Source organism: Peromyscus maniculatus, chromosome 19, assembly GCF_049852395.1.
Source record: "Peromyscus maniculatus bairdii isolate BWxNUB_F1_BW_parent chromosome 19, HU_Pman_BW_mat_3.1, whole genome shotgun sequence".
Lineage (NCBI taxonomy): Eukaryota > Metazoa > Chordata > Mammalia > Rodentia > Cricetidae > Peromyscus > Peromyscus maniculatus.
In genome coordinates, this window is record NC_134870.1 from 15660502 (window position 1) to 15687784 (window position 27283).

General features: G+C 38.4%; 1 protein-coding gene across 14 annotated transcripts in view; it reads left to right on the top strand.

Moving 5' to 3' along the window:
• Kiaa1328 (KIAA1328 ortholog) overlaps positions 1–27283 on the top strand; it is a 284005-nt gene that overhangs the window by 156141 nt on the left and 100581 nt on the right. For 8 of the 14 annotated variants that reach the window (XM_042263679.2, XM_076554845.1, XM_076554848.1 and 5 more), the window contains 2 exons: positions 8861–8905; positions 26065–26744. In XM_042263679.2, coding sequence (XP_042119613.2) covers positions 8861–8905; positions 26065–26744 — 725 coding nt within the window. The remainder of the gene's footprint in view (positions 1–8860; positions 8906–26064; positions 26745–27283) is intronic. The other 6 variants (XM_042263680.2, XM_076554846.1, XM_076554851.1 and 3 more) reach the window with 1 other exon arrangement.

The following is a 27283-nucleotide window of genomic DNA, read 5'->3' on the forward strand; positions in this document are numbered from 1 at the left end:
CACAATCTAAAATGTCTTCCACTTGCAACTACGCTATCAGAATATATTTGAACATAAAACTCATTCAGGGATAGTATGAGTTATTGTAGTATTACAAGATTAAAAGTTAGAGGTGTTTGAAGCAACTAATGGAGTAAAACAGGCATTCTTGCCATCCTGATGTTTTTAAAATTTCTACATTAGTAGGGTATGTGCATTCTTTCAGGTTACAATGTAAAACCATTTATTAGTGTGTATGTGTGTGTGTGTGTGCTTTCCATATTACCAACAATTTACTTCATAACCACATCAAACTATGGTATAATGTAGACCCATTCCTCAAATTGATACAATGACTTAACATACTTAGGGTAACATGTGATGTTTCAATTCATGTGTACTTTTGTACATATCAAGGAACCCCCATATTTCCATTCATGATTTCTTTGCTAAGAACACTCATATTCCTTTTTTGGCTATTTTTTAAATACATAGCAGTACATTTTTGTTATTTAGTCATGATGCTATGGCAGCAGAACACCTGGCTTATTTCCCATTTAACTATTGGATTATAACTTAGTATCCATCCATCCATTTGCCCATCTCCATCTCCCTGTTCTTCATTTACTCCAGGTCCTGGTAACTAGTACTCTACTCTAAACTTAAAGAGATCAGTTATGCTTTTAGATTCTACTTATAAATGATAACACACACATACATGAACATATGTACATACACATACACCTTCACTACTATTGTACCCATTTGTGCATGATCTCTTTACTCTTAGCAAGTCATAGTCCTACCTTACAAGAAGCCAGTAAGACATTGTATATGAGAATGTTGCACACTGCTTTTTTTCACATTTTCAATTTAGTTCTTTCTTTCAAAGCTATCTGTTAGTTGGGGGTTCAGATCTGTGGTAAAATCCTTGTCTATTGTATACAACGACTGTGTTCTATCTCCTATACATACATGGGGTGGGGGTACTAAAACTAACTTTTCTATTTCTTTGTAAATGTCACTGTAGTTACGATCATTGCATTGCATCTTTAGAATCCCTCCATAAATAGGCCTTGGGGTTTCAGCATGTCTGGAATCTGTGCCACAGAACTGACCTTCTCCACAGGACAGTAATACTTTCCTCTTTGACCTTTACCTAAGGTTTTGGCTTCATCCATTTTTACTGCCTATGGTGGAAAACACTCTGAACTCTTTAAAGTAATTCATATGTATAAGTTTTCATAATCCTTATTCTGAAAGTTTATATTTTGTATGAAATTTCCTACATACACTCATATATTAATTTCAGTCTACCTTCTATAATTTAGTCTAGATATCTATTATGAAAATTTTTTTTAGTTTTTCTGCCCCAATTAAAACCAATCTATTCTTCCAACTCTTGTCTGTACATATAGCACTTGATAGACCTGACCACATAAAATATTTATTTTCTGCTTAGCCAAATTTGAGGGTCATAAAGACTGGGACTGATGCCTAGCATGACATCTGCAACCTCCGCTAGAGCCCTGGCCTGCCTGCTTGCCTACATGCTCATCCCATGGAAGAATGCTACAAAGCAAAAGAGGAATTGCTCATAAAACTTTGTTCACATGCTGTTTCTATCATTAGATAATTGCACAAAGTTTAGCATTTTACTTCTTTTGTCCACTCCTATTATCTTTCTTTTCATGTCTTAAAAAAATTTCTTGCCAAATGACACTATCCCAATCCTTCTTGTCTTCAGTACTAGGGAAGCACCCAGAGCAAGGGATAGAGGGAAACAGGAAATAGTAGAGATTTCAAAAACATTATTAATGGAAGATAAGTAGGAATGGACAAAAAAAAGTAAAATGCCAAATCTTTTTCCAAGGACAACTTGGGAAGGTCAGTTTTCTTCTGTTGCTTGGATCCTAATGGCTCCCTTGGAGGAGGGGGTCAGAAGGTGCGGCATCAACAACCCAGACTCCGGGAGTCTGTTGAAGGCAAATAACAAACTAATTTATTCAATAACAGGGAAGGCCTTATATAACCTCCTCCAGCACCTAGGCTGTGTGGTCATTCCTCATTGGCTGGGCATGATCAGGTACTTTGACATGAATCAGGAACTCTGACAGCAACTGTTGCTAGGTCTTCAGGCAGACTCAGCATGATCAGGAACTCTGACTGTGACTAGAAACTCTGATAATGACCAGGAACTCTGACCGCTCCTGTTGCTAGGCCCTCAGGCAGACTCTAGGTTGGCTCTTAAGGAGTATGTTATATGCATGTCTTGGCAACTGGTCTGTGCCAGTTTCCTCGACCCTATGGGCCTAGTACACTCTTCTTCCATCATGTGCTTCCCTAGATCCAACTCAGGTCATCAGGCTAGGCCAAGTACAGTTGAACACTTTCTGTGGGGTTTGATGGGCCATCCTAGTAGGTGCATGGAAGACAGTTTGCAGAGGAATTTGTACTATACAGGCAGCTCAAGAAGTTTCAGAGAGGAAAAATATCAGTAAGTGGCATAGAGACCATTCTTGTGATATTCTGGGGGGAAAGTGTGACTGCTTTTTGCCCTTTTCTTAAAAATCTACTTTAGGCTAAATTGAAGAGTTTGGGATTAATGGCTTGGCTAAGGAGATTTCAAAACAGCAGAGTATTGGCTTTATAATATGACTATTAGTAATCATTTTTATGCAGAACTATAATGAAAAGGAGCAAACTAGACAAAATGTATAGTATGGGGAGAAAGGGAGGGGGTACCAGGAAGTATAATGGAGGTTAGCCAGTGCTAAAAGAGATGAAAAGTTAAAGAAAAGCCTGATGCTAAATGGAATAAAAGGAGTGGTGACTTCAGGGCAAGACCCCACCCATTGAAGTTTCCAGTTTTTGAAAAGGATTAAAGAAAAGCTTCAACAGTGAAGGAAACCATCACCAACAGAAAGCTAATGCAAATATACTTGAAGGAAGGAGCAAAATTCCAGCCTCCAGCAAGCAACAGAACTTGGCAGTTTCAGCCACATGGTTCTGTCTTTTTAGAGTCAAGGATACAGAAAGGAGTCAAGGAATCTCCCTCCTCATCTAAGGAAAGCCACTGATGGCAAATGTGTCAGGGATGTCCCTGCATGGAGGCCCAGAGAGGCCACTGAAGCTGTGAAGCAGAGGCCTAAATTTTGTTGGAGACCCCAAGATGTTGGATATGACAGAGTTTAAGGACTCCTAAGAACTGTTTGTAGTTAATGCTGTATCCATTTATCAAAACTGCATTTATCAATATTAAAACTTTGAACATCCGAAGTTATATCTGAAACCAGTCTATCCTGTACCATGAAGTCTGTGAATGAGACATAGCTGTTTGGTATTTTTAACAGGAAACTTATTAATGAGCTATCAAGATGCTTGTAGTCTTGGGATTGGGGTGTTAAACTGGTACCCTAGTCATCAAACACCATCAAATTTAAGGATAAATTTAAGAAGTGAGACGGCTTTCCAGCTACCTAGGCCACTATCCTAGGTTCTCCATGGTTGTTATGGGGACAAAAGCCCCGAAGGCAGCACTTGTTCAGCTGCTAAGCCCACAAGACCTGACAGAATTTTGAGGGAGTAGGAATTTGGGGAGACTGACCCACCTTGACTTTGCAGCATGGGGCAATTGATCCTCCATTGTTCCAATTACTTAAAGTTTGGACAAGAACTCTGCAGCAGTCAAAGGTGGCTTTTTGCTGCATGGCTGGCCTTGTCATAAACCTCCAGGTAGATATTCTTCTGTAGCCATCCATCTTCTTGGAAAAGACACAGGATGCTGCCAGGAGCTGACATCTCTCACTATCTTAAAAAGCCTTTAAATTAAATGCCATATTCTCAAGTCCCTAAAGGTGTTTGAGGACCGGGGGAGCAAAATCTGTTAGGTATATCTAAATTAATCTTGAGAGCATATATAAGTTAATTCTTTTCCCAATTAGTTACAGCTAGTGAAGACATGGAGGTTAGATGTACATTCTTGTACTGTTATTTTTTAAGGCCCTGTAATTCTGATCTTTGAGTACAGCCAGATTATAATCCTGAATGTTTATATAGAAGTAGTAATTTCTTAAGGTCATATAAATACCTCTTTGGTTCTGCATAAAGAAGCTCAAGTGTCTTGTTGCAGAACCATTTAATTAATAAATCTATCCATTGACAATTTGGGGTCCAATTTCCTGGTGTATCAATGGGAGTTATAGGTAGACATTTCATCCCCTATGCCAGGGAGTTTTTTTTTTGTTTTTTTTTTTTTTTGACTTAGCCCTTTAGCCTGTGTTGGGGATGGGGGACAGGGATGATGTACTGTCTTCTGTAGCTGCTTCAGGCAGAAATAGGGTGAAGGTGGTCAGAGCCCAGGAAGGCTGAAAGGCCAGTCAAGGGTAAGGAGGGAACCCAGGCAGTGGGGTATTTATCAGAAGTATGTGGTTATCTGACCTAGCTGTAGAGACAGAAAACAATCACGTTAGCTGGGCTGGTCCACATCAGTCTTTAGCAAGTCCAGAGCAAGTGGTCATTTGGAGCAGATTAAAGTCAGCAGTTGATACTTGGATATGTCTGCCAGCCAAGTGGAAAACCTGATGAGACAAGTTCAAACTAGGAACAGAAGTTAAAATTTATGAACTTATTTGGAACTTTTTGGCCCACAGCCTTAGTAATTAGGAAAGGGAGACCAGGAGAGAAAAATGCCATCCTCAAGAATAGACAGGTGAAGAAAACTCATTTATCTGGAGTTCTTTTGACCTCTGTGAAATGGATCCAAGTTTCATGATTTCTTTTGATCCTCTGAAGCTTATATGAATTCTTAATTTATAAAAGGACATAAAAGTTTTAGATATATTGGTACTATCAATCAGTATTGAAATCCAAATTGTAGAAAAGCAGGTAATGGGTATCTAGGCTCATATCTTTGAGTCCTAGCAAAATTATAGATTTGGGTTAAAAGGTATGTATATTTTTTGTTTAGCTAGATACAGATTTGACAGAGATGTCTTTGGCCTGAAGAGAAGTTTAAGTTTATATTTAGAAGGCAACCAAGGAAAATTTAAAATCTTGAGCTTGTAACTCAAACAGTATCAAAATTCTATTAATGTTAAAATCTGAAAATTTAAAATCTTAATATAACAATATCATAGAAAAGGAAAGTAACCTGAAGCATTTAAATCTCTCAAATGTCTTCTTGCCATATCAAAAATAAAGTATTCTCTTTCAAGAGTGAGAAAACATAGCACAACCATAATCAAACCATTATCGTCTGGGTGACTCTAAATTATAAAGATTAGCTGCCAGAGCAAGGTTATTCTTGTGTATAAAAGCATTGAGTTGCAGCTTTAATATCTTATTAAACAAGCATTGTTTTAATTCCCAGTGTTAATAGTTTTAATTTTAACAGATTTTTAATCATATCTAATAAAATAAATTTATAAATCTTTAAGGTAAGGGAGAACCAGTGTGTGCTGAGCAGGACAAAGCTGGCCTCTTCATCTCTGACTCGAACGTTGTAGGTAGCAAACTGTAAAGCTACAAGAAAGCAATCAGAAAATAGGCCTGATACCGGCAGGAGGGAGCAGATGTGCCACATCTGGGCAGAGACTTGGGAGAGGCAGGCCCTGACCACATCAAAGATGGCAAAGAAGCCAAATGACCTGTCTGTTTTTTACCTCAGTCAAGATGGTGCCCCGACCATGCTGTCAAGTGTTATGTTTGTTTTTTTTTCTAAGACAAACTGAACAGCTATGGAACAGAGAACCTCAAGTGTTTAAAAATCAGGGGGAAATATAGTCAAGTGGCCAGATGTTTCTGCAGCTTGTCCGCCACCCCTTCTGCTCAGCAGGCAGAGGGACTTGGAACCCCAAAGCACCCAAGGGCCCCATCCCCCAATGCACTGGCTCCCATCCCTCTGGTCAGCCTGGGGCGGGGCCCAGGGATGTGTGCCATCATCTGCCAGGAGATCTCAGGCTCACGTGTCCGTCCCCTACAACCTCCCCACACACCCCAGTGGGCTCCCACACCAAGTCGGGGCATTCCTTGCCCTCAGCTCAGTCCACTCCTTCCCTGGTCCTCTGGAGCCTGGTCGGGCAAGAGGGACAGGAAGCTACAGGAAAATGGCTGCACCGAGTTCTGCAGGTAGAACAGGCAGATGAGGTCCTGCCAACAGAGTTAAACAAGAGAGAGAAAAGAGGCAAGAGATGAAATTACAGACAAGGAGAGGAATTAGAGGCAAGGGACAGACAAAGAGAACGAGCTTTGCCTGGTGGGCAATTTTAAAGGGTGCACTTGTCACAGAAAAGGACCTGGTGACAGGTGATAATGTAACTGCTTTGGCAGAGACTGGAGGAGCATGAAGAAGCAGAGATAAGGAAGGACTCCAGCAGGCAAGTGCTGGGATAGAAGTTAGGTGGTAGACACATTTTCCACAGTGAGGCAGAAGATCCAACAGGCTGACCTCCAGTGTCCCAGAGGGTCAGCGAGGACCAGTGATGGCACAAGATAGCCAGTGGATCGTCATCCAAAGGCTATGGGCCGTGGGGTACTGATTAGGCACAGGTTGTCCCGTATGCCGCCACATAGGGACAAGGGCCTGAGGGTAGGGCCCGGACTCGTGGTTGCTGGTACTGGAACTTTGAGAAGCCGTTCTTGAGAGATGGGACGAATCCTCACTCATGGAAAATGGACAGAAGATAAGGAAGGAATCTTACCAATACAATGAAAAGTTCTCTGACTGCTAGTGGGTTGGAGAAAGCACCAGGAGAACCTGCCAAGTCACACAGCACCAATGTAATGATACAGCATGGGAGGCCTTGGTGGGTTGGTACAAAGTATCCTGATGGATGAGAAAGACATGCAATGCAGACGCAGTGGGCAGCAGTGTGGCCCAGTGGAAAGTCACTTATACCATCCAGACATAGCATCCACGTGGAGAGTTTATTGGGGGGGCAGGAAGAGGGAGAGAAGGAGAAAGAAAGGGAGGGAAAGTGGAGGTGTGTACACCTCATGGAGAGAAAGAGAGGAAGTGGAAGAAGGGAGGGGTTTTTCCTTAAAGAAGGCTTTACTTCAGGATGCAGGGCGGGTCCCCAAGGGGCAGGCCAGAATACCATCAACATCATCAGCCCAAGTGAAAAAGTTCATTAAAACTATATATGTATATTATGTGCATTATAGTTTTTTTAGGTAAATTGTTAATATTTATGATTCCTTGTTGATTTTTCATGCATTCATTTAAAATATTGTTATTTTACTCATTATTCTGTACTTAGTCTTCTTGCCCCTTCTTTAAGGAGACCCCCCTTTTCCCATTCCTCTATCAGATCGTTTGTGTCTAGTGTTTCCCTTTACCTTTCTCCTACCTTCCTCTGTATTTACCTCCCTCTCTCACCCTAAAGAGCTCCCCTGTTTTCCATTTTCCTGATCAGATTATATGACTCCTGCTAGTCTGCCTCTCTATTGCTCCCCACCCCACCCCCATGCTGACAATGGCATCATTTTAGTGCCCTGCTTTCTGTAGTTACTATAGACTGTGTTCTCACATCTGAAGATTTGGAGCTAGGAACTTCAGTAAGTGAGAACATAACAACACTTGCCTTTCTTGAGGTGGGTTACCACACTGAATATGCACTTTTCTAATTTCATCCACTACCTGCAAAGTTCATGATTTTATTTTTCTTTATAGTTGAATATATATAGTTTCCATATATATAGTTTCATTGTCCATTTATTGATTGAAGGACATTTATGTTGTTTCCATTCCCAGCTATTGGGACTGCAGCAGCAACAAATGTAGATAAGCAAGTATCTGTGGAGTATGATGCAGTCTTTGGGGCATATGCCAAGAAACCCTAGAGCTGTGTCATGATAAATTTCTTTTTAGCTTCTTTAGAATTCTCCACACTGGTTTCCATCCTGGCTGGAGCAGTTTGGAAGCCCGTCACTAGTGAGAGAGGGTTTCCTCTTCGCTGTATCCCTCCAGCATTTATTGTTTGTTGTTCCATTCTGTATGCCCTTCTAAGTGTGGGAAGATGAAATCTTAGAAGGCGTTTTGCTTTGAATTTCCCTAACAACTAGGATAATAAACGTTTTTTGAGATGTTTCTTAGACATTTTTTTTTATCCTTTTGAGAACTTTAATTTGGGTACCAGGCCCATTTTTGGAATGGCTCATTTGTTTATTTGGCTCTGTTGTTTTTTGAGTTCTTTTTTCATTCTGGATGTTAAACCTCTGTCTGATGTATAGCTGGCAAATACCCTCTTCCTTTCTATGGGCTTCATTTTCGCCCAGCTGATTGTTTCTTTAGCTATGCAGAAGCTTTTGTGGTTTCATGAAGTCCCATTTGTCAGTTGTTAGACTGAATTCTAGGGCAAATGGAGGCTCATTTGGGAAATCCTTTCCTACACCTACGTTATGTAGATTACTGCCTATGTTTTCTTCTAGCAGTTTCATGTTTAGGTCTTTGATCCATTGGGAGTTAGTTTTTGTGTTAGTTAGATATAGGTCTAATTTCATTCTTCTGCATATGGACATCTAGTTTGCCAAGCACCTTTTATTGAAGATGCTTTTCCCCCCTCCAGTATATGTTTTTGGCATCTTTCCCAAATATTTAGTGGCTAAAGTTATGTAGGCTCATGTTTGGGTCCCTGTCTCCTTCCTGACTTTACTGGGATTATTTCAATTTTTTCCATTTAGGGTGATGTTGGCTGTGGTTCTCTTGTATATAGGTTTTATTATGTTGAGGTGTGTTTGCTCTAGCCCTGCATTCTCTAGGACTTTTAATCATGAAGGCATGTTAGATTTTATCAAAGGTTTTTTTTTCTGCATCAAATAAGATTCAATTTTTGTCTTTAAATCCATTTATGTGGCTTATTATATTGATTGACTTTCATAGGTTGAACCATCCGTACATTTCAAGGATAAAGCCAACTTGGTAATGGTGAGTAACCTTTTAAATGTATGTTTGTGTTCTGTTTACAAGATTTTATTCAGTATTTTTTTAGTCTGTGTTCATCAGGGATATTGGCCTGTTAGGATATTTTTGTTGTGTCTTCTGTTTAGGGTATTAGAGTGATACTAGCTTCATAGGAGTTTGGTAGTTCTCGTTCTCTCTCTCTCTCTCTCTCTCTCTCTCTCTCTCTCTCTCTCTCTCTCTCTCTCTCTCTCTCTCATTCATTTTCCCCTCCCTCCCTTCCTCCCTCCCTCCCTTCCTTCCTCCCTCCCTTCCTCCCTTTCTTCCTTCTTTCCTTCCCTCCTTCTTTCCTTTTTTTCCTTCCTCAGTAGTTTAAGAAGTACTGGCTGTACATCTTTGAATATCTGATAAAATTGTGCTGTGCCATCTGGCCCTGGATTTTTTTTTTAAGCTGGAAGGCTTTTTGTTACTATCTCAATCTCCTTATTAGTTATGGGCTTGTTTCAGTTGTTGATTTCTTCTTGGGTTAGTTTTGTAGTTTGGCTGCATTTAGAAAATAATTTATTTCTTTTAGATTTTACAACTTAATGGAGTGCAGGTTTTTTAAATATCCTCTTAAAATATTCTGAATTTCTTTAGTATTTGCTATAATGTTTTCTTGTTCATCTCTGATTCTGTTTATCTGGGTCCTCTCTGGTTAGTTGGGTCAAGGGTCTGTCAATTTATCTTCTCAAAGGTTGCTTAGATTTGTTGATTCTTTGTATTGTTTTCTTTGTTTCTATTTTGTTGATTTCCGCTCTGAATTTTTATTACTTCTTACCATTGACTGGGTTTGGATCTGGTTTGTTTGTTTTTCGAACTTTTTGAATTGCATCACTAAGTCATTTGTTGTGTTCTTTCTGATTTTTAATTAGGCACTTAGAGCTATAATTGCCCTTGTAGGATTGCTTTCAGAGTGTCCTAGAACTTTTGTTGTGTTGTTTATTCATTTTCATTTAGTTCCAGGAATTTTTTTTTATTCTGTCTTTAACTCATTCAGCATTTAGTAATGAATTGGTTAATCTCCACAAGTTTGTATATTTACTAGAGATATTTTTGCTGTCAGTTTTAAGTTCTATTGCATTGTGATCAGGTAGGATACAAGAGGTGATTTAATATTTTTGAATTTGTAAAGATTTGTTTTGTGTCCCAGGGTGTGGTCTCTCTTAGAAAAGCTTCCATCTGCTGCTGAGTAGAATGTGTATTCTTTGGTGTTTGAGTAGAAAATTCTGTAGATATATGTTCAGTCAATTTGATGTATGATATCCATGAATTCTGATGTTGCTCTGTTTTATCCAGATGACCTTTCTACTGAAGGAAGTGGGATGGTGAGATCACCTACTATTAATGGACTGGTGCTAATTTGTGTCTTTAATTCCAGTAGCAGATTTTTTTTTTTTAATGAAAATGGTCACCCCTGAGTTTTGTGTACATATATTTAGAACAGTAATTTCTTCTTACTTAACTGCTCCCTTGATTGGAATGAAATGTCCCTTTTATCTGCTATGATTAGTTATAGTTTGAAGTCTATTTTGTCATACATTAGGATCGCAATGCCTGCTTGCTTCCTGGTACCATTTTGTAGGAGTACTTCTGTCCATTCTTTTAGTCTCAGGTGGTGCCTATCTTTAAAACTGAGATTTGTTTCTTTTTAGGAAACAGATAGATTGATTTTGTTTCTTGATCTATTCAGTATTCAGTTTATATCTCTTGATTAAAGAATTGAGGCCATTGATATTTAAAGTTATTATTGATATGTATGTGTTAGTTGTATTCATCAGGTTGTTGATTTTTGGTAGTATTGTATTCTCAGTAGTATTTTGTGTTTTAATAATTATGGCTTTGTAATGTTTTCCATAGTCTCTTTTCTGTATTCATTCTTGTCTTCACCCAAAATAATGCTTAGGTTTGGTTGGTTGGTTATGAAATTTTTTTGTAAAATGAAAAAAATTATACATACATATGAGATTTATTGGAGTTTCTTATAGTCTGTGGTCTGACTATTTCAACAGTGGCTTTCAATTAGTGGAAAGCCCAAGAGTCCAATCCTTGCTCATTCCACAAGATTGAATGTCTCAGCTAGTATCCAGTGTTTTCTGGGGCATCACTCAGGCATTTATTTTCCTCTTTCTCCCTTATTTCATTGAGCTGTTTCCACAGATCTATTATAAAAAGTCATCTAGGGGCTGGTGAGATGGTAAATAGGTAAAATCATTTGCTATGGAAGCCTTAGTTCAATCTCCAAACACATGTTAAAAACTTACATGCATTGGCATGCATCTGTAATCCAAGCATCCCTACAGATGGGATGTGGAGACAGGAGATCATCCAGAAGTTTCACAGCCCAGCTGGGGTTGAATTTCCATTTTAAAAGGTGTAAATAAATACTTATACATCACAAGGAAATTTAAAGATCTGTAAACAGCTGACACTTAACTGCAGAGGAGCAGGATGAAGTAAGTTCAACAGTAAATAAACCAGTAATATGCTTTGGAGGTACTCTGAAGGCACAATCATTTGAGCTGAGGGAATGGTAAAGCCACCTGAAGGCAAGTGGCACCAACCAGGGCTCTTAAGAACCGAAAAGGGAGTTGGGGCAGTTGGCACTAGGGAATTGGATCACTCATTCTTTTTTATTTCTAAACCAAATTGCTTGGCTTTTCACAATAACCTAAATTAGCTGAGTAAGAGTGTCCCAGATATTTTAGAATAAAGGTTGGCACAATGCCAACCACTTAGTTCCAAATAGTTTTTTTTTTTTATCTTAAGGCAGGGCTAATCCTCCAAAAGCAGCCACCTTCAGTCTCTGGTTTTCAGAGCACCTTCAGTGCTCTGCTTTCAGAATTACTTCTCCCTAGGTCTCCAGCATCCCTGGTCTGTAACTGCTTACACAAAGGCTCAGAAAGGACTTTGGTCTATATGATTTACTTTGGCAAATCTTGATCTAATAACACTCTAGCTTTCCAAACCTCTTATTCTTGGTTATACCTAATGGTACTTCTTAAATACACTCTTTGTTTTTAAGAACAGTTTCTGTTTAGTTGTTAGTCTAAAAGTTCAATGCGAATTATTTTCTCTTAGCCAGTGGCACACATAACAATGTGACTTCTGGTCTCCCTTTTAGGAGCAGTTGATCATATTCAGATAGTGTTAACTGGATACTAGAAAGTGCCAGACTTGGAGGGGTGTAAGACATTTAAGCTTTCTTTCATTAAACAGAAATTAATTTTGCTTGCCCCCTTGAAAACCGCATTTAAACATCTATCCACATGGAATTCTTGGGTCCATTCTGGAGCCTGACGGTTAGTGCAGAATGAATGGTCAGTAAATCACCCTCAAAGTGCTGTCTGGGACTCAGGCATCTTCTACATTGCCCACACTATGAAGGAGACACAAGGAAACTCCATATAAACCTCTTAGGAGTCTGGGATGTGCTGCATCTTTAACTGGATGGACTTCAGGAAATCTTTTCACCACTTCTGTCACTGTATCTTTCCCTAGATCTAATTTTCACTATAAAATTATGCAGGGATGATTCAACATATGTAAACTGATAAATGAAATCCACCATATAAACAGGCTGAAAGGCAAAAGCCACCTGATTAGCTTATTAGATGCAGAAAGGGCCATTGAGAAAATCCAACATCCCTTCATGCTAAAAGTCTTGGAGAGACTAGAGATACAGGTGACATACCTCAACATAATAAAGATGATTTGCAGCAAACCCAAATAAAACATCAAGCTGAACAGGGAGGAACTGAAAGCATTCCCACTAAAATCAGAAACAAAACAAGGATGTCCACTTTCTTCATACTTATTCAGTATATTACTTGAAGTCATAGATAGAGCAATAAGATGACTGAATGACATCAAGTGTATAGAATTAGGAAAGGAAGAAGTCACCATATCCTTATTTGTATATCCCACTGATAAACACTTTCAGTACAGTAGCAGGACATAAAATTAGCACACAAAATTAATAGCCTTCTTATATACAAATACCAGACTGAGAAAGAAATCAAGGAAATAGTGCCTTTCATAATCCCCTCAAAAAAGTTAAAATATCTTGGGATAACTCTAACCAAGCAAGTAAAGGACTTGTATAATAAACTTTAAGACAGTGAAGAAAGAAGTTGAGGAAATCAGAATATGGAAAACTTACCCATGTTAATGGGTTGGTGGGATTAATATAATGAAAATGGCCATCCTACGAGAGGAGGGTTGTCTCTTAGGAAGATAATGAACACAATTCTGACAACTTATCAGACCACCTTGTAAGACAGACCTGAGCTGAGCTAAGGACGGGCAGTGATGGGCAGGGTTCCGTTGTGACCATGACTGTTTAGTGATGTATACTTCTTGCCCTGTATTTAAACCTACATCTCATGGTAAGACCCTGAAGATTGATGTATGAGTCACTGGAACTCTTTGTTCTTTTTCCCAATGTGGCCATAAAGCTCCTTTTTCTGCTTTTACACACACACACACACACACACACACACACACACACACACACACACTACCCTTTTCTGATCTTCATTGAGTAATTACAGCTAGCTGTGTGCTTATTTCTTCTTAGAAATTATTTTAAATATGTAAAGCTGCCTCTTTCTGCAATTGTGACTCAGTGAACTAAGTCACTGCTGTAGTTACATACCCCTTGATGAAATGATTGTTCCTTTAAAAAATTCTATCAGAGTTCTTAGAATTCTTATCATAGCTATGCCATTATTTTATACAGTCATCTGTTTGGGACAAATATATAAAATGAGGTGATTTACCTTCCTTAACGTGTGAGTGTCAGAGGGTAGTAATTGATTATTCACTCATTGCTGATTTCTCAACCAGTCCTTTTTCCTTTCTCTCCTTTCCTTGGGTTACAAAACACCCATCTTAAAGATAAAATACACCAAAAAGATTATCAAGCCTAAATCCCTTCTTATAAATGACTACACTACTTAAGAGAGCCAAAAGTAATTTGCCTAAAGCAACAGAACTCCGAAGTAACCATGGTGGAATTCTGGCCACTGTCTTCAGCTTGAATGTACTATTAGTTATTACAGGCTACTTATTTTTATAACAACTCAAAAATTCTGACTTTCAGGAAGTGTAGTAATGATAAAAGAAGGTTTAGCCTTTTACTGCATCTGGTAGTTCTAGCATCTAGTTTACTGCATCTAGCAAAGAATTATTGGCAGGCCTACGATGGTATTCCTAGGACCTGGTATGGTATTTGGTATCTAGTCCATTGTTCTGTCATTTACATGTCGTTATGTGTCTTCTCTGTGCCTACATTCTTTTAAACCTCATAATTAGTGACTTTAATGTCTTTTAGATTCAATATTCCTAAAGTGTGCTACAGTCCCTTTGGGAACTAGAATAAGTTATTAGAGCCTTGCAGATGTGCGTGGCTGCTGCATTCTGTCATTTTCCCTTCCGTTGATAGCCTGCGGCCTCAGCTGCTGAGCTGTGAAGGAGCGCAAACCTCCAGGGTCCATTAGATTTAACTTGTTTACTGCATTGATATCTATATGTTAAATGACAAGAGAGTTCAGGTTATTGAATAATTTAAAATTCAGCTCTAATTGGTGTCATATGACCTGGAAAAGGCCATGGATGACGCCAGGAGCATGCTGTGAATTTCTTATAAATTATTCATAAATTAGATGATTCATTTTCCTGAGTGTCTTGCTAAATGCAAAAGTTTGTAAGTTATAACTGATGATATAACACCTGTAAGTATTTAGTTCATAACGCTGGAAGGTAATCTACCTTGATGATCTTCTAGCAAAATCTGCCAGTATAGGAAAGTTAATTGCACTGAGGAGAATGAACATTTATTTGGGATGAGACATTGGCAAACCACACAGTGCAGCTGTTGCATTACGGATTTGCTGTCAGTTTGACAACTGGTCCATGTATAGTGTTAAAATGCAACATGCCATTCTGTGCTTTATTCCACATTAACTCCAAAGTATTCTGGGAGAGAACAGTGACTTGCACCGCCACCCCGACACACACACATGCACACGCACAGTACTCCTGACCTTTTAAAAAAGGAGAGGGAATTGGTAATTATCTTTTCATAAGCCGAGAAGGAGGAAAATTAGAATTGTTAACATTTGTCAAGATAGGGAAATTATTTACCATAAAAAATACCTCAAGACCTGTTGGTAATATTGATGAAGTTCCTGTGGATAAGAAATCATGAGCACATTTGGAAGTAATCAGTTCCTAAGTATCCAAAGATACGGTGATGACAGCAGCAGTTGATGTCCCAAAGAGGTCAGGGGAAATCTTATAGAGTCCCATCCCTGAGTGAAAAGCTTTCAGTGATTAGTGACTGCTAAGAGAGGGAGTCAGTCTTCTCTATTACCTTAATAGGTTGCATCATGCTAAGTGATCAGCCCTAAACACATACACATGTGAGCAGCACTCAATAGACTGAGCAGATTGTAGTGTGTGTGTGTGCACGCATCTGTGTTAACAATAATAAGAGGTAAGAATTTGAGAGGGTGGAGTGGAAATGAAGTAAATACAGTACTCATGTATGAATTTCTCAAAAATATGTCTAAAAAAGGAACTATTACTGCTCTTTAGTTCATGCTCCACTTGTTCCTTTAGAACAGGGAGATTATCCAACACTCCAGTGGTGATTCACAGAAACAGCTAATTATATATGGATAATGCTACAAAGTAGTAATGTAGGGGTTTTTAACATGTAAAGACATGGGGATATCCTGTGTATACATGTGCTTGCATACCTGTGTATGAGATACAATATCATGTTTATAATATAGATATGATATAGCAAACCTCTGTCCCAATAATAAACAAAACAAAAATCTCAACCAATCAAAACCTCTAAATCAAGTGCCCTGCATTGCTCTTCATATGCTTAATTAGAAGTTAAAATGATATTTAGCAGGAAAGCGTGCCAACTAATATACATAATGTTGGAAAAAAGAACTGCATTAAAAATTAGGGAGAAAATGATTACCATTAATAAAAATAGTTGAGTTCACCAAGGGAGCACTTTAGGATTTTTCCTATACAATGGATGCTCATCAATGGCTATGAGGAGTGGCTTTTGACAACGAAATCATACCATGGAATCTACAACACAAATTATTAAAAAAAATGCTGGCACTTCTGATTTACAACAGAGCTGGAGAATGGTGCTCTTTAACCTGGGTAGACATAGACTAAACAGAAAAATACCACAGAAAAAGATTTAAAATCAAGTGAATGAGGGCTGGCAAGATGGCTTGGTAAAAGACTTTCTGCAGAACCCTGACAAATCGAGTTTGATCTCAAGAACCTATGCAGAGTTAGGAGAAAGCAAGCTCTATAAAGTTGTCTTCTGGCCTCCACACATGAGCCATGGCATACCCAAACTCACACCAAACATACATCATGCACACCCATATTCACAAAAATAAAGTAAAGAAGAAAGGCTGTAAAATACTTAGGTTAGGCATCATGAAGAATTTCCTACAACTGAAATTTAAGAAACTAATGGAGTTGAAATTTTTCCTTAAGTTTAAGATACCTTTTTATATGATTATATATATATATATATATATATATATATATATATATATATATGCATATCTTAGCATACAGAATTTTTTTCTTGCAGTGCTAGATTGATCCCAGGGCATTCCACATGCAATGAAAATGCTCGACAACTGAGCTCCATCCTTAGCCCTATTAGAATTCCTTAATTGGAAAACGTAATCACCAAATTTATTGACAACAGCAGGCCAAGTACAGGTAACTGCATGGTTTTATAAAACTGGTGAACTAAGAATTTTTTTTTTTATGTTATGTGGTTACAGAAAGGAAAAGTCATAAAATTTAAATTTTAGTGTCCATAAATAAGGCTAACTGGAACACAGCTATGCACATTCATTTATTATTATCTCTTGTTTTTGTGCCACAAAAGCAGATGTGAGGTGGCAAAACCTAAAATACTTAATGCCTGACCTTTCACAGGATAAAAAAGCCCTGTAGATTACCACTATCTAGGTGTAAAAATGAAAGAATTACACCTATCTGCAACATCATAGAGTTCACTTAGCAAATATGATATTGAGCAATGGAAGCCATATACAAAAGGATATGAATCATATGACTTAATTTAGACTTAAGAAAAAAATGTAAATCTGAATTCCAGTATTCAAGATAATGACCATCTAGGCATTTTTCCTATGGTTGTATACTGGTAGTATTAGTTTGTACATTTATCTATTGTTATTGTACTCCAAAGAATTGTTGAGAAAGATGGAGCTAGAGAGATGGATCAGTAGTTGAGATTACTGGCATCTCTAATGGATGTGGGTTTGATTCTCAGCATCCACACAACAGCTCACAACCATATGTCCAGCAGGACTGGACAATCTCTTCTGGCCCTAACACCAGGTATGCAGTTGGTACCCAGATATATATGCAGGCAGAATATCCATACAAATAAAATTAATTTTAAAATATCTGTTTTCAAAGAAGGAAGTATGGAGTAAAGGACATCTAGGGCATGTCTCACATGAAATATTGATGGGAACTTGGTAAACTTAGCTTGACCAAGCCTCATTTTCTTATCCATAAAATGGTAATTAAAATAGCTTTCCCAGCCCTTGGGAGGCAAAGACAGGAGTATTTCTGTGAGTTTGAGGCCAGCCTGGTCTATATAACAAGCTCCAGGACAGCCAGTACTACAGAGAGAGACCCTGTCTCCAAAAGAAAGAAAAAAGCTGTCTTGTATATCTGTAGAGCTGATAATAATATTAAGAGTTTTGTATCTAAAACAGTTGACACAGTACATTCTAGGTTCTAAGTTAACAATTGCCTATGTGAGGTTGAAGATATGGATTAATAGTAGCGTGCTTGCCTACCCTCCCACTACTGGTTCAAATACCAACTGCATGCACAACACACACACACACACACACACACACACACACACACACACACACTACCAGAACCCCCTAAGTGACAGGTGTTTGGGGAACGTGACTATTCATTGGTCACTGAACATGATCATTTACACCAAGTTTTCTCATTAGAAATAATTAGCACAGATTTCTTCCTTGTTTTTTGTAATATTGGTCATCAGCTTGACAGGATCTGGAGTCACCTGAGAGACAAGCCTCCTGACTTGCCTATGAAGGACTATCTAGTTTGGGTTAGCCTCTGGGCATGCGTGCCTGTAAGGAATTATCTAGATGGGTCAGCTGATAAGGAAAAGTTGATTAGTACCATTTCACATGATAGAAACTTAAAATTTAAAATATAATGAGACTTCTCTACATGACAGAATGATTAAAAATAAAAGTGTATGACCAAGTGTTAGTGAGAATGTGGAACAACTAAGAATTTTATACTATGTTGATGGGATATAAAATAAAACGATCATGTTAGTTTCTAATAAAGATCATGCACATCCTTCACCAGGGTCCAGGCTGGGGAGTCTGCCTGATCCTCTCCTCCACAAACCCTCCCACCCCCAGATTTACCCCCCCCAAACTACAGTTTTGGATCAGAACCTGCATCATGAAGGCCAGGCAAGCTTCCTACCCCCACCTGACTTCATTCTTTCTAAAGAATACCCTGTCTTCAGGCCGAACCCAGCCTGCACATGACTCCTAGCCTGCTGTCTCCATATCAGACACAGGACCAACAAGGGAGGTTCAAATGCTAAAATCTTGTTGCAAAAATACAAAGAATATGAAAGATCAAGGCAGTATTCCCCACCCCACACCCCAAAATCACCAGTTGTATAGAAATGTTCTCCAGTGACAATTACCTAGATGACCCCTAGGACATATGATATGAAAGAATAATTGTTCCTGTTCAGAAGAATTCGAGAAGTTTTAAAGGCACATACAAACAGCTCAATGAACTTAATGATCATATAAAGGATAAGCATCTGAGTAATGTTCAATAAAACATAAATGTAAGGCTGATGGGAATGGTGAAGACAATTCAGGGTTTGAAAATGGAATTCAATAAAGAAATAGAAGCATTGACGAGGACTCAAACTGCAATGAAGTTATAATTGGAAAACCCAATAACCCAGTGAAAAGACTCAAAAGCCTTACAAGTAGAATGGATCAAGCAGAACGGATTATCAATGGATATCAATGGATTATCCAAAGATAAAGTGGAGGATCTAGATGAAATAAGCAAAGAATATGAAAAATTAAAGGAAATACAGGAAAGAAACATGCAGGAAATGTCAGATACCATGAAGCATGCCAAACCTTTGAATTATAGGAATAGATGAGGGAAAAGAATCCCAGGTCTGTGGCATAGACCAAATATTCAACAAAGTCATAGGAGAAAACTTCCCCAGGTTTCAGGGCACACCCATAAAAATACAAGCAGCACACAGAACATTGAATAGACAGGGCCAAACAAGAATGTCCATGTTGTATATCATAGTTGAAACAGTAAGTATACAGGACAAAGATTATTGAAAGCCACTGTAGAAAAAAAAACACTCCTCAAATACAGGAATGCTTCAACATCTGGAAGTCAATGTAATAAACCACATAATGGACTAATATGGACTAAAAATTATGATTATCTCAATCAATACAGGAAAAGCCTTTGACAAAATCCAACATATCTTCATGATAAAAATCTTAGAGTTAGAAGAAATGTATCTCAACATAATAAAAACTATATATGAGAAACTTATATGTGAAAGCCAATGTAATCTTATATGGAGAGATACTTGAAGCAATCCCATTAAAGTCAGGAGTGAGACAGGGCTACCCAATATCTCTATTCACTTTCAATATTATGCTCAAAGCACTAGCCAGAACAATAAGGCAAGCAAAGGAAGTTAAAGGTCTACAAATAGGAAAAGAAGTCAAACAGAAGAGATCCCAAAAATTTTACCAAAAAACTAGAAATTACCAACAATTTCAGCAATGTGGCAGAATACAGAATCAACTCAGTACAAAGCAGTAGCTTTTTGTGCACCAATGATGAGCCTATGGAACAAGATATTATGGACATTCACAATAGCCCAGAGAGATATTAATAGAGAAAATAAAATAACTAGGAATAAGCCTAACCAGAGGGATGAAAGATCTCTATAACGAATACTTTAAATCTCTGAAAAAAGAGATAAAAGACCAGAAAAATGTAAAAACACCCCATGTTTGTGGATTAGTAGCATTAATATTGTGGAAATGACCATTCTACCAAAAGCCACTTATAGATTCAATGCAATCTCATCAAATTCCTCACCTCATTCTTTATAGAATTAGAAAAAAAATCCCCAAATTCTTATGGAATCAAAAAATACCCTGGATAGCCAAAATAATCATGAGGGGGGATGTTGGAAGGATTATCATTCCTATTCTTAAATTATATTACAGAGCCATAGTAATAAAAATAATATGATACTTGTACAAAAGGACAGATGTAGACCAGTGAAACAGAATTGAAGATCCTAAACATGAGTGTGAATCACTACAGTCATCTAATATTTGACATTTTCAACACATGGTGCTGGGGAAACTGGATGTCCATATGCAGAAGAGTGAAACTAGACTGGTATCTATCCCCTTGCACCAAACTACCTCCAAATGGATCGACCTAAAACCACAGACACTGAAATTGATAGGGGAAGACATGGGTGGTATCTTACAGGACTTTCTGTTAGACCCCATTTGCCAATAACTGAGAAGTAAGACCTCATAAAACTAAAAAGTTCTGCACAACTAAAATATCACTTAAAGGGAGAGTCCATAGGATGGAAGAGAATCTTTGCCAGTGATACATCTGACAGAAAAAGAACTCAAAAAACAAAGATTAAGAAACAAAACACAAAAAACCAACCTGACCCATTCAAAATATGTGCCATGAACCTGAACAAATTGCATTCAAAAGAAGAAATAAAAATGGCAAAGAAATACCTCAAAAAAAAAAAAAAAAGGAGATTTCCCCTTACTCTAGTCAGGATGGCAAAGATCAACCAAACAACTGAGGACTGATGCTGGAGGATGTGAGGAAACATTAACAGCCATTCACTGTTGGCAAGTTTGCAAACTGGTGCAGCCACTCTGGAAATGGGTGGAGAATCCTTCAAAAGCTAAAAGTAAATCTGCCATGTGACCCAACTGTTCTACTTCTTTGCATATACCCAAAGGACTTAATATCCTACATCACAGATACTGTGTCATGTTCATTACCACTTTATTCACTATAGCTAGGAAATGGAAATAACCTGGGTGTCTTTCAACTGACAGATAATGAAAATGTGGTACATATACACTGTGGAATACTGTTCAGCTATAAGGAAAAATTTACAGACAGAGACCATTAAGGAAAAACATTACTAATCAAAATACAGAAAACAAGTGGCCGTGTGGTGCCAGGCCACAACTGATACATCTACAACACAACTCTTATATTCAAGACTCAGGGATCATAGTGGACGAGAGGCAAGAAAAAAAGTTGTAAGAGCCAGAGAACAGGAAGATTTCTTAGAAATGTCAGAGGGCTATACCCGTGACATCTCACCAACTTGGCTGTCTAGACAAGACTTGAACAAAGATGACACCAGTCGACTGCTAACATGGAAGGGAGAAATCTCACTGGGGCCCCAACCCCTAGGCTAAAACTCAGAAATGCTGAGAGGGGGAAAATAGTCTTCCTCAGGGAAGAGCCCCCAAATTGGTTACTCAATACCAAGTAGTCATCTCTGAAATCATGTACATACAGATAACATTAAATGAACTAGGCCGGTTTATGTGTGAAGAGAAGAAATGGGATGGAATTGGAAAAAATGATGTAATTATATTAAATTAAAAAAATAATAAATATTTTAAAAAACACTTATATAAGAACAATAGCAGCTTTATAAGAGCTCTAAATGGGTGCCCCCATTAATAAGAGAAAAATAAATTGTGCCTTAGCCATACAACAAAAACTGTATAGTGATAAAAAAAACAATGAATGTTGATTTATTGTAGGTGTAAATCAATAAATGTATAACTGATGAGCATAGAGCAAAGGTGTTGACCAGAAAGCATACAAGGGAACTTCTGGGTGATAGAGGTGTTCTGTAACTTGACCAGGGAGATAGTTACATCCATGTAAACAAATGTGAAATTTCATAAGCCATACTCTTAAGCTGTTTATTTTATTAGAAAATTTGGCTCTATTTTTAAAAAAGTATTGTCTAAGTTTGTGTTACTTATCTGAAAGTTTCATATTAAACCCATATGTAGGCTAGAGAGATGATCCATGGGGTAAAGGTGCTGGCTACCAAGCCTGACAACCTTGGTTTGATCCTCAGGACCCACGTGGTTGAAGGAAAGAACCAACCCCCACAAGTTGTCCTCTGACCTCTGTGTGAGTATCATGGTAGCTGTGTGCTTGTGCACACGTGTGCATGCACATACAGGCCCTAAATAAAAATGTAATGCAGGTTTTTAAACACCCATATGCTACAGAAGCAATTCAGGATTTTTTGTTAGTTTAAGCCTTTGTTAAGTGAATTTGTGTTTGTTAATGCCACATGCAAGGGCATGGAGCAACTCTAGAAAGAAAAACACATCTGTTTCATTCGGGTCTATTGTTATTTGCATGGATCCCAAAGGCGTTAGATATCTTCAACTCTACTAATAAAGCAACTGAATTTTATATTTAGAACCTTTTAGGAAGTTTGATTTCTATTTCTTTTCTAGCTTTTCTCTTGGTAACACATGATTTAGCCTAATCTTAGATCTCTTTTTTTGTGAGACAGAATCTTTCTCGTAGGCCAGGTTGGTCTGGAACTTACTACAGAACCCAGATGGCTTTGTGATTCTTCAGTTTTTCCCATCAAGTGCTAAGATTCTAATTTTCTTTCATTACTAGCTCAAAACTCAGTTTGAATTTTATCAATAACATGATGCAGTCAAAAAACATACTTATTGAGAATATGGGCTGGAGAGATGGCTCAGCCGTTAAAGGCTAGGCTCACAACCAAAAATATAACAGAATATAGTATGTATAAACCCAAAAGTTCATATACAGATACACACACACACACACACACACACACACACACATACATACACACACACACACACACACACACACACACACACACACCTATGCCCTAAATCCTGCAACCCGTAAATATCAATTGTATGAACTTAAATGAACTTTATGAACAAAAGGACTTTGCATATGTGATTAAGCTAAGGATTAGGAGATGAGGAAATCACCCTGGATTACCTGGATAGGTGTCCCCTATAGTCCAAAAAGAATAAGAAAGAAATCAGAGCACAGGACACTATGATGTTGGAAGCAGAAGCTGGAGTGATGCACTTTTAAGATGGAGGAGAGACCCCAAACCAAGGAATATATATGGGCACTAGAAGCTTTAAAGAGTATGGTGAGGGGGGATAGATTCTCTCCTCAGGGCTTCCCAAAAGAACAAGCTCTGCCATAACCTGGACTTGAGCCCAGTGAGATAGATTTCTAATTTCTGACCTCCACAATCTTTGGAGAAGACATTTGTGTTGTCCTACACTGCAGAGTTTGTAGTAATTCATTGTAGTGGCAATAGGAAATGAATGTAGAAATGGTAATTTATTAGTTTACTGTGAAAGGGATATTTCTCTCAACAACCTTGAGCAAATAAGCTTACCTCAGTGTGCAAATAATTATCCATGAAAAGTGAAAAATTACTTCAGTGGGTGTGTTATTAGCAAGCTATGTCATTAGCATATATGAACACCTTTGTGCCCTTCTGCAGGGTCAGAATATATTGAATGTTAATAGATTCACTTTCACTAAGCACTTATACATTCCTTTGGAGTCATAACCATGGCAATATTCCATTCCATTCTGATAATATCTGGCACTTGAATGATAGGTCGCGCTTCAATCAATTATGTATAGGTGACAGAAAGTTAGAAACAGGTGTATGGGAGCTAACCATAGTAGATGTATGGTTCCAATCAGGTAGGCGGGTGCTGAGTTGAGGACAGATCTAGGATACTAGTTTGAGGGAACTGAACAGCTGAGCTGGTTCTCTGTGTTCAGATTTGTGGCTGCTTCGTTCATTGGTTTGTGGTGTCCAATAAGCTGAAAGGTGGTAGTTTTTTTTAATAAGCTTGAATAAGTCACTCATCAGTCTATGCTTTATGATGCTAGGCAGACAGTGATTATTTATGAACAAGACACCAAGTCATTCTGTCTCAGTATTTGTACCCAGCATTGAGTGACTGGGGACAAAGCAGGTGCTCTAGACAAAGTGGAATAACTCAGGACTAGGATTGGCCAGAAACCTGCCAAGGTGGGGAAGATTTAAGGTTTTTTTTGTTTTTTGGTTAATAGTACTATTCAGTACTATTAATGGCTTTCTGGACTTCCTTGAATACAGATAGGAAATGGCAACAAAGTAAAAGAGTTTATGTTGTCGGGCGGTGGTGGCGCATGCCTTTAATCCCAGCACTCGGGAGGCAGAGGCAGGCGGATCTCTGTGAGGCCAGCCTAGACTACCAAGTGAGTCCCAGGAGAGGCGCAAAGCTACATAGAGAAACCCTGTCTCGAAAAAAAACCAAAAAAAAAAAAAAAAAAAAAGAGTTTATGTAAATGGACTTTAAATGAAAGCCAGAGGGAAGAGGAAGATGTGAGTGGAAGCTGTAAAGACTATTTCAAACATCTTTCTCATTTACTTCTGCTTAGTGTTCTCTTGGCTTATCTTTGAGTGGAGTCTGTGTGAGGAATGTAGTTTCTCCAGAGGTACAGGATTTGTGCCTTTCAGCCTTTGTGCTAAAGGTTATACTCGGCTTCCCAAGGGATCTACACTGCTAGGAATGACAGCACTTTGAAGAACCCATCTTTGTAGTTAAGTAATTGGCACTTGGTGCCTCTCCTATGTGATGCCTGGTGTCTAAGTTGATGGGAGGGTTTGGGCTGTAGAAGATTATCTGCCCTTGGAAGAATCTAAACTTTGTCGGACTCATTTTCAGGGTTATACTTTTCCCTGTCAATTTCATTTAAGGTTCTTCTGCATTAACTTTGTTAATGTTTTGTTAATCCCAAGTATCCAACTTCATGAACAAACTGCTTATCTGCAGTACACTCAGCATTTGCATGAAACTAAAATATTTCAACTTGAGCAGCCTAGATTTTAGATAAACCATATTTCGAAAGGCACTCAGAGGAGAACCTGCTTACTTATAGTAAATCAAAGATGTTCAGAGCCAAACTGGTGCTCACTCAGTTTTCTAAGGCTGAGGTAGACAGTTAGATGCCTTAGTCTAGACCAGCAATTTTCAAAGCCTGGTCCCAGATCAACATCAACATCACCTGAAACCCTCTTAGAGATGCAAATGAACTGACTATCCTGAGCAGAGTTGGAAACTCTGTGGCTGGAACTAGCCTTTCATGCTTAACAAGCCCTTCAGGTAATTCTCAAGTTTGAGAATAATTGATACAGATGAAGTTTCACTCTCCTCATAGAACAGGTTTACAGCTAAAATGTTGGGAACGCTTACTCCTCACCTGGCAGCTCAAATGTACCACTGCTTCCTTTCTGCATAGTTCTATTAGACTATAACCACTTGAATGGTTTAATTGAAAAATCACTTATGTTTGTAGTTGAAATTAAATATTTTATGTTTAAATAATTGTTTTTTATTAGAATTATATATGTTGAAAGTAGTTGGCTGTATCTGTATTCTCTAAAGATATGTATAAAACCTCATCTAGCAGTATGAATAATATGAAATGTTTTACATCAAATCTTGTTCTGTGTAATAGCCAATCAAAGAATATTTAAGGTGACTGCATGGATTTCTTGGCTCAATATTCAAATATAGACAATTTTAGATATTAATATTTAATGTGTTTGCATCTTAAAGTTGATTTTATGTAACCTTAAGTACTTGCAACTCCTAAAATCACCGAAGATTTTTGTAAGCAGCATAATAATGCTGGATATTTTTTTATCCTCCTATAGATTTGCTGAAATAAAGGTTGTTTGAAAATGGATGTGGCTTTGTGAAACATTAGCAATGTGGATACTATAATATTTAAGAAAAGGAGATAAGAGTTTTGTTTAGTGAACATATATCATTGATTTCTAAAAAACATAACCCACAAGTTGTTTTTTCTATGTTTCTTCTTAGATAGCCAACAGGAAAAGTACTCAGCAGTCTTCATTGATGGACCTGGATGGCTCCTACCTGAGTGTAGCCAAACCACAAACCTACTGTCAGACCAAGGCAAGGCCTAAGTCAGCAACCCAGGACTCAGTTTCAGAGTCCCTTATGGCAGTGAGGAATAATTCTTTGAAACCAGTAACACTTCATCCTCCCAAAGAGCATTTAGAGAGGGTGCCGTCAGAAACCAGAACAGGTACTTATGAATCTCCAGGGAGGAAACCAGTAGAGGCAGCCCCGATAGAGAGAGTCCTGCCTTCAGAAGAGATGAAGATGAAGGAATACCCACACCTTCCACCTGCAGCACTGAGTCAGTACTGTGGTCATAAATGCTCTGAAGGTGAAGATTATGTTCATGAGAACTACCATCCTGCGAACATGGCCCCTCAGTACTGTAAGACACGGCCGGCGTCGTGCGGTCAGTGTGGGCTTTCCTGGCCATCTCTCCTGCCTGGCCGAGTGACAGTGCACCCCAGTGAGACTGATGTCAAAAAGCAGCTCTCAGAAGATAGGAGGCAGCAGTTGATGCTTCAGAAGATGGAACTAGAAATTGAAAAGGAACGCCTTCAACATCTTCTGGCCCAGCAAGAGACAAAGCTCCTCCTCAAACAGCAGCAACTGCACCAGTCCCGACTGGATTATGACTGGTGAGTCCTGTCTCTTCTTTCAGCACTGCCTGTTGGTTGGAGAATGCAATTTCAAATGCTGGTTTTTACAAACCTCAGTTCTATAACACAAATATTATAATTAAATCTTATAATACAAATCTTAAAATCTTATAGTAAAAAAAAGCAGAGCCAGATATTGGGGTGAAAACTGAAAGATCAGAGAGGCAGACCAGCCAGCCACTAGCTTACCTCTATGAAATCCTCAGCCTCCAGAGAGGCTGTTTCCTCACACCTTATATACCTTTCTGTGTCCTGCCATATTACTTCCTGGGATTAAAGGTGTGTGTCACCACTACCTGGTTCTGTTTCTCTCATGTAGCTCAGTGTGGCCTTGAACTCACAGAGATCCAGATGAATCTCTGCCTTCCAAGTGATAGGATTAAAGGTGTGTGCCACCACTGCTTGACCTCTCTGTTTAATTTAGTGGCTGGCTCTGTCCTCTGATCTCCAGGTAAGCTTTATTGGGATACACAATCACCACACTGTTCACAGAGGTTCTTCAGCATCTTGCTTTGTTG